General features: G+C 35.0%; 1 protein-coding gene across 4 annotated transcripts in view; it reads left to right on the forward strand.

Moving 5' to 3' along the window:
• Positions 1-17,623, forward strand: part of BTBD9 (BTB domain containing 9) — a 136,850-nt gene that overhangs the window by 17,701 nt on the left and 101,526 nt on the right. For all 4 annotated transcript variants that reach the window (XR_015708940.1, XM_087777309.1, XM_087777310.1 and 1 more), the window contains exon 7: positions 1,677-1,796. Coding sequence is in view for 3 of the 4 variants with exons in the window: in XM_087777309.1 (XP_087633435.1) it covers positions 1,677-1,796 (120 nt within the window). In the remaining variant the exon portion in view is untranslated. The remainder of the gene's footprint in view (positions 1-1,676; positions 1,797-17,623) is intronic.

Consider the following 17,623-nt stretch of genomic DNA (forward strand, 5'->3'; position numbering starts at 1 on the left):
AAGCACATGGTAGCTTCTTTTTGAACACCTTTTTAAATTACTCATTCATTTTAACTGTCTCTGTGAAGCTCTGGGCTACTGGATATCTTTATATAGATAATGAACATCCGTAACAGAACGAAATACAAACTAACAGGTGTGTTTTGCACCTGTAGTTTAGAGGTGTTATTAATAGATGAATCTTAGATATAAAAGTGCTAAGAAGACTAGTTGTCCAGATTACCTCTGCAAAAAAGATGCTGTCCTTAAGAAAAATAAAAGGCACAGTGTTATGTATGGTAACGGAACTGTATTTTTGAGATAATTTTTCTTTGCTTGGTACCTTCAGAAATCAAAAAACTAGAATGTTGTATATTGGTTACACATTTACTTTAGTCTAGTGATGGTTATGTGAGAATCCCTAAATTCTCACCAGACCGAGGACAGACAGTCAGTAACTTTTGGATCCAAACTGCTCAAACTCTAAAATGCTGGAGCCTAGTTTGGTCAAATATGCATGAGCTACTAATAATAATGTTGCTAAAACACAGTGTATTTATATGCATTGTGAATATTATACATCTGGTTGGTGTGAATGTGAAAGCTGATTATGCAATTGACATCTTAAAGACTCTGCATTACCTTTCTAAGTGCATAAATTGGTATTAACGTTAGATAACATTTTAAGAATTTTTAAACAATACCACTTTAGACATCTACCCCTCTAAGTCCTCTGCAAACAATAGGGAATATTGACAAAGGCATTAATGTTGAACAAAAAATGTCTATGTAGGACTCTGGAAGAGCAACTTTTCTTTTAGAAATCAGTGTGAAAGGAGGATAAGTGCTAACGTGGTGCTGTTGAAATGCCTGTGAATGTTGCAGATTAGTACATTAAGAGAAAGAAAATATTCTGAAACATACATTTCACGATTTGCTGATCCACGAGTGGAGTTTCTACTTTATTCTAAGTATCACTGTTGTAGGTATAATATGGAAATAGCTGTGGCTTTTAAGGTTTAGTTTGGGTTTGCTTTCTCCTAACAGCAAACTATAAGCTAAATATAATTGATAAGCAAGAGGAAGACACGGATTGTTTTAGTGACTTTTTTTATTTTTTATTTTTGATGAGGTAATTTTGGGGTGTATAAAAAACTGGCAGGCTTAACAATGTATCATAAACAACTGAAAGGGTCAGAAGTGAAGAACAACATAGTGAGAAAATGATCATGAAGTAAATTTGCTTTGTTCAAGTGAAGGGTTGGAGTTTGCATTTTTGATCTGCTAAATGTTTTGGTTTTTTTTTCTTTATTGATATGGCAATAAAAATAATAAGCGTATCACTGGTGTTTTAGATTTATTCCACGCAGAAGGAATATAAATGATTATTTTTATGACTGAGTTGAAAGTCTCCATTGCATTTTTTGAGGGACAGTGGTCTCATCTAATTACTGCAGATTGTGTTAGGATGTTTTAAGTCATTCTGAAAACATGTCTTAACATAACTGCATGTGAATTTTTTTTCAAAGCTAGTTTGAAAATAAGGATCTCTTTTTAGATATCTTAGATGCAAGTCTGTGGGAAGGAGCAAATAGCCACCTTTTCAGCACAGCTGAAAATCCAGTAGAAAGTGTAAAATTCAATACCTAAGATGTGGCTGCTTGTATTCTAACCAGTGTTTTTTTGACAATCCGTAGGTCTTATTCCTACTACATTGAAGTGTCCATGGATGAGTTAGACTGGATTCGGGTTATCGATCACTCTAAATATCTCTGTCGGTCCTGGCAGAACCTGTATTTTCCTGCCCGTGTCTGCAGGTTAGTTCATCAATGTCATGTTGCATGGCTATCATTACATAATGTAGACACTAGAATAAGTTGCTGGATTTTGCTACTACATTATGTATTTCTGATAATGTATGATATACACAACTTCCATCAGCTATCTTAAAAAAAACCTTGTCTATCTTGGTGGATGCTTTTTTAATACAAATATAGGTGATAAATTGCAGGCATCCTGTTTTGAAAACTCTGGTGCTTCCATATCTAACTATATATCTCTTTCTCCTTTATTCTTTTTTTCTCCTTTTTTCCTTTTTTCTCTTCTCCCCCCTTCTTTTCTCTTGTTTTCTTGTTTTTGTCATAGTCAATTTTCCCGTTGCACCTGATGTGGTTTTTTTTTCCACTCAGTAGTAAACATCATTCCTTGACTGCCAAAATGTTTAAAATGTATTGACATACTTGCTATAAAACTTGGAAATGTATTTTTATATATTTTATATATTTTCTGCTGTTGCATTGAAGGAGCATTTTGAACAGTTGTGAAAGAGAGAAAGGGAAGAGTTAGGACTAAGGAGGTTTGAGCAACGCTTTGTGTAAACCAAAGTAGCTAGATGGGTTTAAGCATTATTAAGGTAACGATGTCTTCTTACTGAAGGTACTGGGAATTCTGGAAAAAGCTTATGATCACATTGAAGCCGTCTTATGCAAAAACTGAATTGAGCTCACTGATAGGAAGGCCACAGTCTGTAGATTCCGAAGATGTTATCATCATTAGGTTTTGGGTCATAGACCCAAAGAGGACATGCCCTGTATTGTAATAATAGTTCTGTAGACACAAACTTTTTAATCAGCACAGCCCTCCTTGGAGATTCCACGAGTTGGAAGTGCTTTCTTTTTCCCAAAGAATGACCTCTTTTTGTGACCTTTACTGCTCTGCAACATGGGATTGCTGGCAAACAGTTGTTGTCTATGGAGAAAGAGTCCGGTGGGTCACGTGTCTCTCCTCAGATAACTCTTTCTCAGCCTCCCTGTCCTTTTAATAAGTTCATATTGAATGTACTTGACTTGAAGTTTATTTTTCCTGATACAAATGCATTCTCACCTTTCCCTGTAAGCTTTATGATTCTGATTTTACTGTTTTCTTTTTCTGAAATGGTTGGTGCCGTCCCCTAGTTTGTGTGCGTATCTGATAAATTTTTGCTTAAAGGTGTCTGTGATAAATCGCCTAGCAATGACGAAATGCCTCGTGCAGTTTATAGGTGTTTTACATTTCCTGGGGATATTTTTGTGTGTGTGTGACCTGAACTTGGTGCAAAGTGGATGGATTGTTAGTAAGCACAGCTTTTTTGCTTCCATCATGTTAGCAAGGAGATTTGAAGAGATCTTGTTATGGTGGGTGGGACTTTCCCTTCATCTTCCTTTCTTTAGCCTCACCTGAAGGCTTGTCCAAAAGTGATTTTTCTGTTTTAACATCAGTTTATCTGTTTGTCATTCTCTATCCCCTGCCCCAGCTGTCTTCATCTCTGTGTTTGTGTGCTATGTTTTGATAGCATCATCGTTCTGTTTTGGTGAAGGCTCTTTGTAGCCTTGCCTGAAAGTGCAGAGAGGGAAGAGTGGAGAATGTTATTCCAGAGTTTTGGGTGGTACCTTACTCATTTTTTGGCACAAAAGGACATCTTGTATATTCTAGATCTCCGATTATCTCTTGATCCTCTGAAAGTGACTTGCCCTCTATTGGAGGAGCAAATTATCAGGAGGAAGTTCATTTCATGTGGTGTTTTTGTATGTATAGCTATATACTATCTACTTAAATGCATGCACAAGCACACCTGGAAACCTCCCCCTTTCAGTTTTATTTTAGCAGATATTTGAAGTATACAGTTGTCCAGGTAACTACAGCACAGATTTCCTTATCACATAGTCCTCATGCCTCTCATTTTTTCTGTTCTGCTCCATGATCCACAGTAAACCTGTTATTTTCTATAAATCTCTGTTCCTCATTATCATATCCACAAAGCAGTGGGGAATTCCCTGGAGGTGCAGCTACTTTGAAGAGCAAGTGAAAGAGCTAAAGAGAAAGTCATGTAGCAGCATAAGTTTATGAGTACTTATTATTAAGGAGCAGTAACCTTAAGGCAATACGAGTTCTCAGTTGTGAGTCAACATGATAATTCAGGGTAGTTTAGATAAGGCTGTTCTGTAGTCTCTCTTTACATCAGTGAATTGAAGCCTACGTTATATTAAGAGTGCATTTCCTAGTCAAAAGTAAAAGTGCGGTGACTATAGTTTACTGTTCCTTTTATGTATTTTTTTCTGTAAATAAGAAGAAAATGTTGTTTTAAATGTAATTAGAAACCTAAAATTGCTGACAATTTTTTGAGGAGTTCCACTTTAAGAACTTTGTGTTTATTTATTTGTATTAATATAAATAGGTCCAACTTGAAGGTTGGCTCTGCTTTAATTAGGGGTTTGCACCAGCTGACCTCCAGAAGAGAGGCTTTGAGTGGGGGAGGCTATATACACACACATATTAGTATTTGAGACTTTTATTTATCTGGCTTCTACTTAATGTTTTGTATAGAAAGAAGTAAGCAAGGAGGACTAGATTTTTTTTTTTTTCTGTCTCTAATTTCAGGTTTTTGTGATTATATATTTAAAATAGTTTTGTTTACTTAAATGAGTTAAACTAGTGATCTCTAGGATACTAACATACACAAAACAGAAATCCTAAAATACGTAGCAGTTTTTGTCATCCAAGAAAGAGATGATCTTCAGTGTTGTGAGCACAGATTTAAAATATGAGTTAATATGAAATTATGTCAGAATGCATTCTTTTAATATTTGATACTGTGTTTTTACAGATAAGTTATGCATGCTCGTCAAAGGGCAGATATGTGATATGTTTTTAGTGGTTTATATGCTCTGTTTAGAAAGAAATTTTTATCAGATTATCAAAAAATAATGAAAAAAAAAACCCCAAACATTTATTTCATTTGAAGATCTAAATGCCTGCCTCATTTTTAAAGGAAGACTGTAATGCAACTCAGCAAATTACTCACATCTATTAGCACTCGGCTACTCGGTACATTCTTTACATCCAAAACTAATTATGTTTTCATATTGCTCAACACTGCTTCTGCTGTGTACTCTTGAGTCAGCGTGACAAGTCCCAGTGCCAAAATTTTCCTGTTCATGGACAAAAGTATTGAGGAGTGCATTGCAAGTATCGTGCTTTGCGCTGTCTTCTTGCCGTTAATTTTAACATTTATTCCCCTTTTGTCTTAGTAATGTGGATAATAATCTCTTTCCAAGCAACCACTTGGGGAACAATGCAGCAATTTTTTTAAAGGTTTTTATGCATTGTCAGTGAAAGATGCTGGACTAAGTATCTTTTCACAGTGCAATTTCATACCAGTATAGATTTGAGGTAGGTGGTCTTTTTTGTTTTTTGTCTTTCCTTTTTTTTTTTTTTTTCTAATTTAAAAAAAGTTGATTTTAGCTCAAAGTGCTTTATGGCATCACTGTATAGGATGACTTCTGGAATAGTAATGGAGAATTGGAGACTAGCGTTATTGGCTGAGGTTTTTATTTACACACCTTTTTTCAAAGCAAAGGAGTAGAACGTGCCAGATTCTGTACACGTTGTTGAAGGACAGCCTGTTTGTGTCTGATATGCTACAGCAATTGTTCAAACACAGATTATAAAGAGAATAAGCCCTGTAACATTAGGCAAGGTTAGTTGCTTTTTTGACTTACCTTTCACATAAATACTAGTTATGCAAGGTGAGAGCTGTCAAGGGTTGAACTAGTGTGTCAACCTGAGTTTTGAGAAGCTATTCAAACTTTTCCATGGGCATAAAAATGGATGGAGTCTATTTTCTATGTGCATGTGTGCAGGTTGGTAATTTATACCACAATGAATTAAGACCAGTTCAGTCTCCTTAACATGTGATTTGTTGTATTATGTGTGTCATAGTCTCTATCATGACTTCGATTTTTTTTTTTTTTTTTTTTTGATATATGGAGCATTGTGGAATATTCACAATAGTGTTAGGCTTAGGGGCATTATTGTGCTTCCCATGAAAGATAATTTGTACTTGGCAAAGCATGTACGAAGCCATCCAAATTGATTAGGCAGAATCAAGTAAGTAACGTAATAAGATTATTTACACTCTTTTCTTCTTCCTTTTACTTACTTGTATGCTCCAGTCTGTTTTAATAGGTTCAGAATAACTTTTACCAGCCATAACCTTTGTCTAGGTTAATAGATGGAAAATAGAAGGGCAGTGACCAAAGACTCTGAAATTCTATAATGAAAAGGAGATGAGAAGATTGTTTATGCTTTGTCACACATAGAAGGTGATTTATTTATGATTTGTAGGATGTAATCCCTGCTTTAGATACACTAGCTAATTTGTACAAGGAAGATTATTTCTTAGGCATCAAAGCTTAGTATAACAGGTAAGAGGGTGTTACTGTATTTTGTGGTGGGGTTTTTTTTGGCTGATTTTTTTTTTTTTTTTTTTTTTTTTTAGTAAGAGAAAATGCTAGGTATAATACCTGGGCTTTTTATGGGCATTATTTTAGAAAGACACTTAATTTTTGCTTTAAATACTTCTGGAAGACATTATTCCACCACCTTTAAAAATTGAACAGCCATATACTATGCAGAAAAAGCAAATAAGAGAGCGGGATTACAGGGTAATTTTTTCTTTTTTAATATGGTTCTGGGTTTTTTTTAGAATTTCTTGTGATCCTGGTTTCATTGTTTGCACTTATATGGCAATTTTCAGGTGGAGCTGAAGATTTTCTTCAGAGGGAGACAGAAAATAGTCATGTAAGCAGGTTCCTGTCAGAATTAGGAACAACTGTCAGGTTCATAGTTATTCCAGCTTCCTCTTTTAATAGTTAGGCAATGTAGAAGAGAATGCTTGTGTGTTTGTTATCCTTGTGTGGTTTGTTATTTTTTTTTAAATAAATATTTTTCTTTCCTATCTCCAAGTATTTTTAAGAGGTACCTGTTAATTAAGCCAACTGTTTATCCTGGCATTAACCTGAAAAAATTAATACCGTCTTCTTGATTATATTAAAAAGTTAGCTCTTTCTTATATAGCACTTAGTCTGTAGTCCTGACAATGTTGAATTGTGTTGTGTTTCAAGAAATCAGTGATAAAAATCATTAAAGAGCTGCTGGGTATTTTTCATAACCCATGTGGATATCACTTTGAATATGGGTAAGTAACAATAGTTCATTTAAAAAAAAAAAAAAAAGGCAGATTTTCAACTCCAGATAGCAGAATTGTGATTCTAAGCCGTAGCTCTTTTTTGGGGATAAAAAAGTGCAAATGCATTAAGTGAATGTTAATAATCTCTAAACATCTTTGAACATGCAATACTGTTTTTTGTTTTATCGTTCTCACTTTTTACATGCTTTCATTTTTGTTTTGTGGCTTCATCTTTTTACTTTGTCCTAGACCACAAATTTTGAAGAACTTGAAGCAATTACAAGAAAATGAAAAATTTTGAGAGGTCTCAAAATAAGTCAAATGTAGCCACAAGGTGTCACTATAATAAAAGTTTAAAAGACTTAATTTCTTTCTGTTTAAACTCGTTTAGTGAAACTGTTATTCCTAGTGTATGTTGTGCTTGTGTACTAAACTTCCCAGATTTACAAAATCATTCTGGTTTGCTGTTTTTGCTATAGAGAGACCAAGTACAGAGACGGTACATTACATCAGAAGGGAACTCTCAATTCATTTTCCATGTTTCATCTGACATTGGATGATGCTTAGTTTTAATTGGGGCAGTATGTGCCTAACCAGACCGATTTATAGTTTGAAAAGTAATGCTATTTTGTCAGTAATACCAGAATTTGAAAAAGATAATGGAAGGGGAAAGGGGTCAGTTTTTATCTGTATTTGCTACTATTTTATTGTCTTATTTCTTCTTGAGATATTATAATGTGACTAATCAAAGGGAAATAATTAATTATTACTGCATAAGTTTTTGGTCCTAAAGTATGTTTCTATTAGAAGAACTGGTAGATGCCTGTAGAATAATCCTGTAAATGTGGGAAATTATTTAAGCATATTCTTTTTCCTGTTTTTTAATGTTTTTTAAATTGAAAAACGTTGAGGTTTTCTAATACTGGTTGGTTGAATTAGGAGTGGTATAATATGTCTAAATGCTCCGTGTTTCCCTTAAAGTATTTGGCTGCTATAGAAAGTGTGGTGTAGAATTATTTTTACTTTAGAAGGTGTACTCGTGTGTTAAATGTATTTATCAGCACAGAGAGAATTTCTTGCCTTTCCTTTTATTAACCATTGATGATATTGGGTGGTTTTTTTTTGTTCAGTGCTTCAACAGTTTTTGCTACTAATGGTTACACCATTTGTAATCCTCTGCCTGAGTGAAGACGAATGAAATTGTAGACTCTGTCTCCTGAGCATTGACAAATGTGTTTCAGTAGTCACGCAATTCTAAACTAAGAAATATTGGTTGTTGCGCACAATTATTTTGCGGGTAGTAACATGCGAAGAGATGTAATTTTTAAGTATAGGCTAGACAAGATTTTTTTTTTTTTTAATTCTCTTCTTGGTCTGGCATACTCAGATACCTGTGCTTTATACAGGTGATGGTGCAGTCATTTTATTTTTCTTTCCACTTGGGAGAGTCACTCACTGAAATTAGTTACTGATGAGGCAGCAATGTCTCACTTTCAGCCTTACCAGTAGGTCTCTGACATCCTTATCTGTAGTAGATAACCATTTTGCAATTTTCCTTTGCTTGGTGAAAATTAGTGACAATAATTTGCCAAAAGACATTCTGAATATAGTTCAATTTAAGAAAATGTTGAAACAAGTGAGGGGTTAATTCTTGAGGAAAAAAAGCAGTTGAAGCACTGTCCCAGGTACTTGAAATAGACTGAGAAGAGAGCAGTGTCTGCAGATCTAATTTAGCACTAGCTTTTTTAAGTAAGTAATTCTGCTTTCCCCCCAGTGGAGAGCAGTGGTGTTCAGAAAAAGCACAGAGACATCCAAAAGATGCTTTGGGACATTGTTTTGACGTAAAATGCAACTCTGCTGCATCACTGACCTAACTGAAGTATATGAACTAAGAGTTGCTGGCAGGGAGCTCTGGTCAGTCTGAAAAGCATTTGAAAATTTTTTCATCGCTAAGTCATTAGTATCCTTATAAAAGGACTTTTTGCAAATGGAATGATTAAACTGGGGCAACTGAAACCATTTTTACCTTAGTTACCGCACTTGAGAAATACAAATGGTTGCACAGGCAACATGTTGATTAGTTATTTTATTTGTATTATGCTTTGGGAAGTGTTGACTATTGTGTAAATATTTTATTTCTAACTGTGCAGATATGCTGATATTTCAGAGTTTAGGAAAAAAAACCCTTACTGCATAATACAAATTAGCTTTTCTTCATTTGTGAATAACAGAAATCTTAATCTTTTCCTAATTCTAATACTGTATATAATACAGTGATAATGTAATGTCCAGAGGTAAGTAAAAATTACCTTGTTTTGTATTACAGAAACATATTAAAAGAAACCAATTTTGAAATGTCACTCCAGACCTTTGAGGGTTTTCACTGATGTTGCTTTCACAAATAAATTTTCACTGCAGGCATGCAGTTTTTTGTTGGTTTTTTTTTTGGGGGGGGGGGGAGAGCTAATCACTCTTTCTAGTAGAAGGTGATCATATTGAGGGATCTTTCTTGGCTTGTTTCCAATACCTGGTTTTTTAACTTTGTGAAATACAAGGAAGTGATTTCCTGAAGCCTCCATTTTAGTGGCTAGGTGCTGCTTGATTATCTTTCTATCTTTCAGTGTTTAAACATCTTTTTTTCCAGTGTGTGTTCCATCTGGCATTTTTTTCTTTTCCTAAGATAAGGTGATAGTCTCAGATTTTTCAAGCAATGTAGATCATCTACACAGGATCAAGAAAGCTGTCGCCTCCTCTGGGACGGAGTGTTTATTGATTTAAAAGATCCCTTTCTTCATTTCAGGTTATGTATACTTTTGACCTTAAGCTTGCACTTCTAATTTCAGCTCCAAATGTTATCCTAGTGATACAGAAGCTCATTTCTCTACAGGTGTGATCAATAACATTTTTCATCATGAACTTTATCGAGGCAGCTTTTTTCTTCTCAAATTCCTTCTCTGTCTCTGCCATAGCAATTTCAGTTATCCTAACCTAAAGAGCCCAACTCAGCTTTGAGGAAAAGCAAAAAAGCTAGTGTGCATTTAAGCTGTCAGTGACAACCTGCCAGACGGCTCATCCTCTGAAAACGAGTATTTGTCTGAAAAAGCATGTGTAGAGGGGTCAATATGGCCTGTATAGAAATACCTGAGAGATGTGAGAGTGCCTGCCAATCCAGTTTGTTGGATATGAATCATAAGAGTATAGTGTATTCTTATTTTTTGGTTTATAGTTTAGAAGAAACAATTAACTTTTTAAGAGGTCTAGATTACCTATTTCTCATGTTTGACATAATATTTTTGTAGTATGGTTTGAATTCCTATGTATTCTGAATTTTGATGTATTCATTGTGAGTTTATTAAACTGTAAATTGTTTCTAGGTTTGTTTTCAAGCTGTTTCACCTCATAAAAGAGACCCTGACATAGGTGAAAATTATCAGTAGCTATTCAGCTTGACAGTGATACATGGAGATACACCTAAACACTAAATTATCAAATTGTTCATAATAATTCTACAGCAAGTTGTATTTTAAAGTTAATGTTGCATAAGACAAATCTGTGTTTAAAAGGCATCTTCAACACTCTTTCTTTAAATCCTCATCTGTGATTTCTGTTACACTCCAAGAGCTAGAATTAACTGTGAAAACTTGCCATATATGTTTACAAAGACAGACTTTTACAAAAGGAAATCTTGTTTTGCCAAATTTGTAAGAATTCTGGTTTATTTTAGGTTGTTGGTCAGTGATGGCCATCTGTTGAAGTTGTTTGATGCCCTTGTATCATGCCCATTTCTTTTTCCCCATTTCTCAGCAGATAATGGGCATGGTTTGTTGATGTGTGTCTGAAACACTGTGCCACAGTTATAGTTACACATTATGAATATTCAAATTTTATACGTAAAACCAAATAATACAGTTATGTGGATTCACTTTTCAGTTTCTAAGTTTATAAAGCCATCTGTCAACCAACACTCGGCCAATCTCAGTTGTGGAATAATTTGGATGGCGTTAAAAACTTTATAGTAAAGCAAATTTGTTTCTGGTTAAACTTCATTCTTTGTTCACAAATCTCAAGTTATCTTCTGTGTAGCACTTTTTAAAGCTATAAATCAGTGTATGAATGGGAAAGCCATAAAGTAAACTGCTTTATTCAATGTCCTTTTTCTCCTCCAAAGAAGCTCGTAGGACTGGTGTTGAACTTAAGCTTTTTGAGCTTGGACTGTACTTGCTTTTTTCTCATCTCAGTTTCAGTTGAGAGGAGGAGGCTGATGGTTCCGTTTGATGCAGCTTTTAAATAGTTTTCTGTTCCACAAAAGGAATATTCACCCCCTAGTGCAGAGGAAGGTAGGACACAAACAGTTGAAAATGAAAAATCAAGCTGAAAAGACCAATAAATAAAAATGAACAAATTAGGTGCTATAGAGAATCAAATTTTTAGGAAATAAGACATGTGAAAGCATGCACAAGCATCTTCAGCTGACAGAAATGAGCGAGTGAAGGAAAGAAAGCAATGGAACAGAGAGATCACACAAAGAAGCTACAACATGTTTGGAAAAAAAAATCAGTACAAGTGAGAGATGTTTTAAAAGATGGTGTTTTTTGCAGTAGGAATAATTGTAGGAAAACCATGTGTGATTTATCATTTTGAGGCTGCTACTGGAAGCAGTTATTTTATTATTTGTAATGTCCTCTAAAAGAGAGAAAGAGTGATCTTTGTAAAACACCAGATTCTGCGTTTGGGTTTTGATTTTTACCACAAAGCAATTTTTACAGCTTTATACTTTCATGCTTGTTTTTCATTTGTAAGATTGGGACAAATGTTTCCATGCTTCACTGGAGATGTAATAAAGATCTTGGAAATTTTAGATACTGTAAGTAACATCATTAGTAATCAGTAAAGTAGTGGCTTCATTACTTTTCTTCATACCATTTTCTTTGTTGTTTGTATTGGGAATAACAGTAGTGATGGAAGGTGTATTAAATATTGATTTCTAAATCCGTATTCTGTTCAGTTCAATTATCCTGTCTCTTTTAATGGCAAATTGCAAAGTTGGCTAATCAAGCTGCATTCTCATTAACAACTACGTGCCCTGTTGAGTCAGACCAATGGGCACCTTGCCCTGTGTGCTGTCTCTGACCCTGAGAGCAGGAGGTGCTGGCTAGCGAGAGCCCGTGAGCCCGGCCGTCCTCTGTGTTCCGTTCGCCTTATACTCCTCCCAGTCCCATTAGTATACATTCATAGATTTGTTGTCCATTTATTTATCTAAGGTCCTTCTCTGACTGGGCTGTTACGAACTGCTTTCACAGCTTCTAGTGGCAGCAAATTCCAAAAGCTCAGTAGCCACTGCATGCGGAAAGTAGTTTTAACTGTTTAGACAATTCTTTTACTAGTTTCAGTGTCTTCTAGTTCCAGTATTGTGGGATTTGGTGAATAACAACACTGCATTCACCTTTTCGACTCTTACTGTGATTTTGTGAAGGTCAAGCATAGCCCGTCAGGTGTCTCCTCTTTGGTTGCAATCTGCTCTGTTGCTTTTATGATTTTAGGTGATCTTCTCTGTGCCTTCTGTGACTTTACTATGCTCTCCTTGAAGAGTGGAGACCAGAACTGCACGCGAGCACTTGAGATACGGGTACACCAAGCTATTACAGTGACAGAACAACACTCTCTCTTCTTCTCAGCACCTCTCACAATGATGTGCAATACTTCAGTTATTTCCCCACCACCCCCTGGCATTTGACTACCCAAAAAAGCTTACTTTCATCTGCAGACTAGGAGACTGCACTAACGAGAACTTTCCTGGGCTGCTTAGGACCATGATTATAGCTTTCATGGCTCTCCTTTTCTTGATACTGACAGTATTTTGCAAATGAAAAATACTTCTTTGGCTTTCCCAATTCTTTGACCGTGTGACTCGCATGAGACTTGCAGTTTTGTTCAATTCATGCGTTAAAGCTTGAAAAAGTAGGATTTGGCAGTACTTCTTTGAGTTGAAGTTGATGCACTGTTTACAAAGATTAATTCTCTGACATACTTTAGAAGCTAAAATTGAATGTGATTTTTTTGTTTGTTTGCTCTTTCTAAAAATCACTCTCTGAACTTATCCGGGAAGTTTCTCAAATTATGCAATATCTGTTTTTCAGGGCAGGACAGACATGCAGGATTTTTGGGGTTTTATTTTTTTAGTTAATGACTAGAATTATAGTCTTTTAAAATGAGTGAAACGTATGAGTGAAACGGAAATTTGGTTGTTTTGCAGATTTATTTTTAAGTGGTTACAATTAAATTGGATTGGAAAAATCTTGAAAAGCCCTTATGAATTTGAAGAACTTAAGTTTTTTCTGAAACACTTGATTTTTCAAATGTGTAGGATTTGTGTGTGTGGAATTTATACTAACTTTCCATGTGATTTGATGTTACATGTTCATTTTCACATTAACTTATCAGGTGCCCTCGCTCTTTATGCCATCAAAATTTGGATAATGGAGTTTAAAAATAACTTTCTTTTGAAGTAATTGCTCTTTTAAATAAAGTAATGCATTACTGTTCCTGTAACAAGCTTTTTAGAGTCTAAAAATTAAGAGTTTAAATGTCATGTGTTTGGACATTTGGAAAAATTAGGAGTAAGTTATGAGTACATAGTATTAAGGCATACAATCAATCTTAATTGTGCCTTAGGGTGTTTCCATACAGCAGTTATGTTTTTCAGTGCATATTAATAAGTTTATCTGATAAAATTCACTTCTAAGACCTACTGAGATTGGCTTTTTAAAATTATTTTTTTTTTATTGCAGTATAGGTAGCAGGACAATTTTCTGTGTAAAATGAGTATTTATGAAGACTTTCATTGACATAAGACAATTTTTTTGCAGTTTAACCAGTGATGTTAATGTTTTATATGGTGGATGAAGGTTATTTTTGGTTTTGGTTTTTTTTTATAAGAGTATTCTTGATTCTGATTTAATAGGTAGGAAGACTAAGGATGGGTGGAATGTTGTATATATGTGTATGCATAGACACTCTTCCCATTCAGGTTGTAGTTCATCCCCTTTTTTAAGGGAAGGATTTAATATATATTTAGATGAAAACTGATTTTAAAACTTCAGTAGATCAAAATAGGGTGAAGGGCTGAAAGACACTATTGCTGATGATTCCAGTTTGTAGTAAATTATAAAGCATATATAACGGCTGTAAAAAAAGATGACTTCCTGTGTCGTATTTCGTCTTGCCTTCATAGATAAATGTGTAAATGAAAGGGAAACAAATTGTTTCAATATGGCAAATCTGTATTATTTCTTTGGAGTGAAAATGAATGAAATTGAAATAATTCACTCTTGGGTGAAACTAGAAGCTATAAATGTGTGTTATCCTCTTGCTGTGGATTGACATAGTGCAGATTAGTAATAAGAGAATGTTCCTCGTATCATCAACAGTAGTGAGACACGTTCATGAATACTGAATTACAGTCAAGAAAAAGGGGTTCACCGTACTCTCATGTAATTTACACAGAAAAGCATGCAATTCATCATTTTAACAGAAGCTGCTGTTCACTGTTAGAAAATTTATTTTTTCAAGCTTCTTAAATCCTTTTTATCCTTTGTATTATGGAAAGTTTGTAGTTACTTGTGCCTCATCTGCATCATCTATGCATCACCTGATTTCTGGGAAGATACTGAAGGCTCTTTACCGTCCTCCAGCATGTGTTGGCACCATTACATCTAGCACCTAACTGGTCTTTCCCACAGGTGTCTGGAAATTAATATACTAAGAAGTTTTAGGGTCAGCAGCATATTTGGAATACTTTGTTTCTGCAACTGACTGACATTCTTACTATGTAGAGAATGAGAGATCCTTGAAAGTTTCACAGTGGCATATGCAAGTTGAGCTTGTGGGGTTTGTAGTAATGATACATAAGCAAGCTGGCAGGAAAAGTACCTACACCCACCAAAACTCTTCTTTTCCTATCACCTGTATGAATGCAAAGAAAATCAAAGCCAAACTGTCTTGATCATTCAAAAGACGCATCTTTCTGTCCTGCTGATGGGCATGGCAAAGTAGCTAGAAAATTATTATCTTCCAGACATTTTAACTTATACGCTTATAAGCATTTCTCAATTCTAACTTCCATGGTTTGGTTTACAGAGTAATAGTATGGCAAAATACATGCCAATGTATTTCATTTGACAAAAATTAGTTCCTTTATGTTTTTCATAACTGGTTAATTATTAAGCATTCTTTGTTACTACAACTTCAATGAAAAATTTAGGAGACTGTTCTTAAGCCAACTTTCCTTGCATATCTGTTTCTTATCATTGGTGTGAATGCTGGAGAAGTGCAGATGCTCACTTTAGTTTTCATGTGACATGAGATGCTCTGCAGAAAAATGTGCTGCTAGGTGTTTACTTTTCTAGTACTTAAGAATTGTTTGAAGACCACTACTGTCAAATTTGGATATCATGGAACCATATAACGTTTCACAGAAATAATCTGACAAGGATAAAGGTTGGCTGGCTTCACAGCAACGTAATTCTAGAGGCCAATGTAAGGTAACACAAATTGCTGGAGGAGGCTAATCTTGCTACCTTGCACATATATTTAATAGAGAGCAGAGAACCTCTTCCAGGACTTGACAGAGAGCGTGAACCTAAGTGTGGTGTTTTGAATGCCTTTTAGAGGAGCCTTTTTATATTCACTGATAGTGCTGGGGAACCTCAGGTGACTGTTCCCACAATGTAGTTCCCCAAGTTGAATGCCTGCAGCTAAATGATGTGAATAATTCCTCTTTTCCTTTGGGAAATGTTTCCTGTTAGGAGTGTTCATGTTATGAACTGGAGTTATGCATGTGATGGAAGAGATTAATACTTGTTTGGGCAAGAGATTAATACATGTTAGTATAAGGGCAGGGTGCAGGTAAGGCCTATGCTCAGGAAATGGCTATTTGATTGATATTGGGGAAAAAATGCTATTGGAAGGTATTTTCAGAAACAGTGCACTGAGTTTAATTAGATATGTGTCACACTTTTGAGGGGGAAGAAATGGTACAAATGAAGTAGAGAGGATGTTGATAGGAGGTAGAGGTGATGGAATGGCTTGTCTGCTTGGATAACCTAGGATTTCTGTACATCAAATGTCTACACTAGGTAAGGCAAGTGTGAAAGAGAAAACATGAATGATTTGATAGAAGAACACTTAGGTTTGTTTTTGGTAAACTGGGGAGAAGATGGGACTCTGGAATTTGTCTTCTAAATGCTGATGAGTATAGAATTTGTATTCAAGGGGCAATGGACAGCCTATATTTTACTGGCTTTTGTTTCTGTATTGTGGTTGGTTTGTATTTGTCATTATCAGAAATAAGGTGACTAAGATGAGAGACTTGCATTTTGGAGAGAATCTGGGGTTTGTTTGTTTTTTTTATGAGAAGCCTGCTGAATTATGAAACACGTTTTAATAAAATGTTTGGGCTTGTTGAATTAAATAAAAATTTCGAAGTTGGAATTCTCAAAAGATGCATTTTTGACACAATATTAGTTTGTGTCTAAAATAATTGAAAAAGGCATTTAGCAACCGGGGAGTTGACTGAACTGTTTTATTCTGTACTATTAGCTTGTTTAGTGCACATTTCTTCCAAAAATTATTGTTAAAGAATCCTCCAAATCATTGGCTAAGGGAAATTGCTTAAAAGCAATGCATGAAATGCAAAGTTGAGTGTTTGCCCAGCTTGGCCTGTTTCCTCTATTAGCTTTGGCAACTATTGGACCTCAGATAAAAATGTCCCAGAGTGATGCATTGTTCTGTGTGTTTTGGAATGATGGCAATTAAACATTTTTTATGGGAGGTGGGGAGAGTGAGAGGAAGTACTGTTCTTGACCAGCCTCTCCAGCATTTGGAGGACTTCACTAGTGTATCAGTTAGTTAATCTTTAAAGATTTTATGATTTTAAAATGTATCTTCTCTGAATATTTACTCTGAACTTACTTGACACTTTTTCTCGTTTTGTGCTGTGGATGACCACTGTTTGAGCTGTTCAGGAAAAAACCACCAAATTTATTTAGTGGTTACATTTAAAAAAAAAAAAAATTGCGGGGGCGAAGAAGGCATCTAGGCACTGAAGAACATCTGCTATCCCATTTTATTTTAAAGTAAGCTCGGTGGTACATTATTTTAAATTGCCATTTTGGTGAAATTCATAATCTAATCTTTATTATATAGCTTCATGGCTTACATTGTATGCAGCTGCCATGATGCAATTGAAAAAGTTGAATATATTTGTTCTCTTCTCTATTACCTAAAAAGGAAGTGTTGCAGTATGAAAATGTTATGGTAATTAAATCAATTTCTTAAGTGCAGGTGGGAGGGATTATTATTGATCTAATAGATTTAATAGTTTGTATTCAAAATCTATGGAATAGAAGTAATATTTTGCAGCTGAGTAACTGCAGAGTGTAATCCTTCAGGCAGAATTCTGAAAGCAGCTATAGAACTGGAAAATTACGTTCTTTTCTTGTTCAGGCATAACTGGACTTGAATATCTTTGTTCATTTTAGCTTCTAGTGAATTATATCTGCATAAGGAGCTAAATTATGTATTTTATTTCAATCGTTCAGATAAGAATTTGTTTTGGGTATTAAAATCAGGAACTGTATG

Source organism: Nipponia nippon, unplaced genomic scaffold (genome assembly GCF_047370975.1).
Source record: "Nipponia nippon isolate SJK-2023a ecotype South Korea unplaced genomic scaffold, ASM4737097v1 scaffold_4, whole genome shotgun sequence".
Classification (NCBI taxonomy): Eukaryota; Metazoa; Chordata; class Aves; order Pelecaniformes; family Threskiornithidae; genus Nipponia; species Nipponia nippon.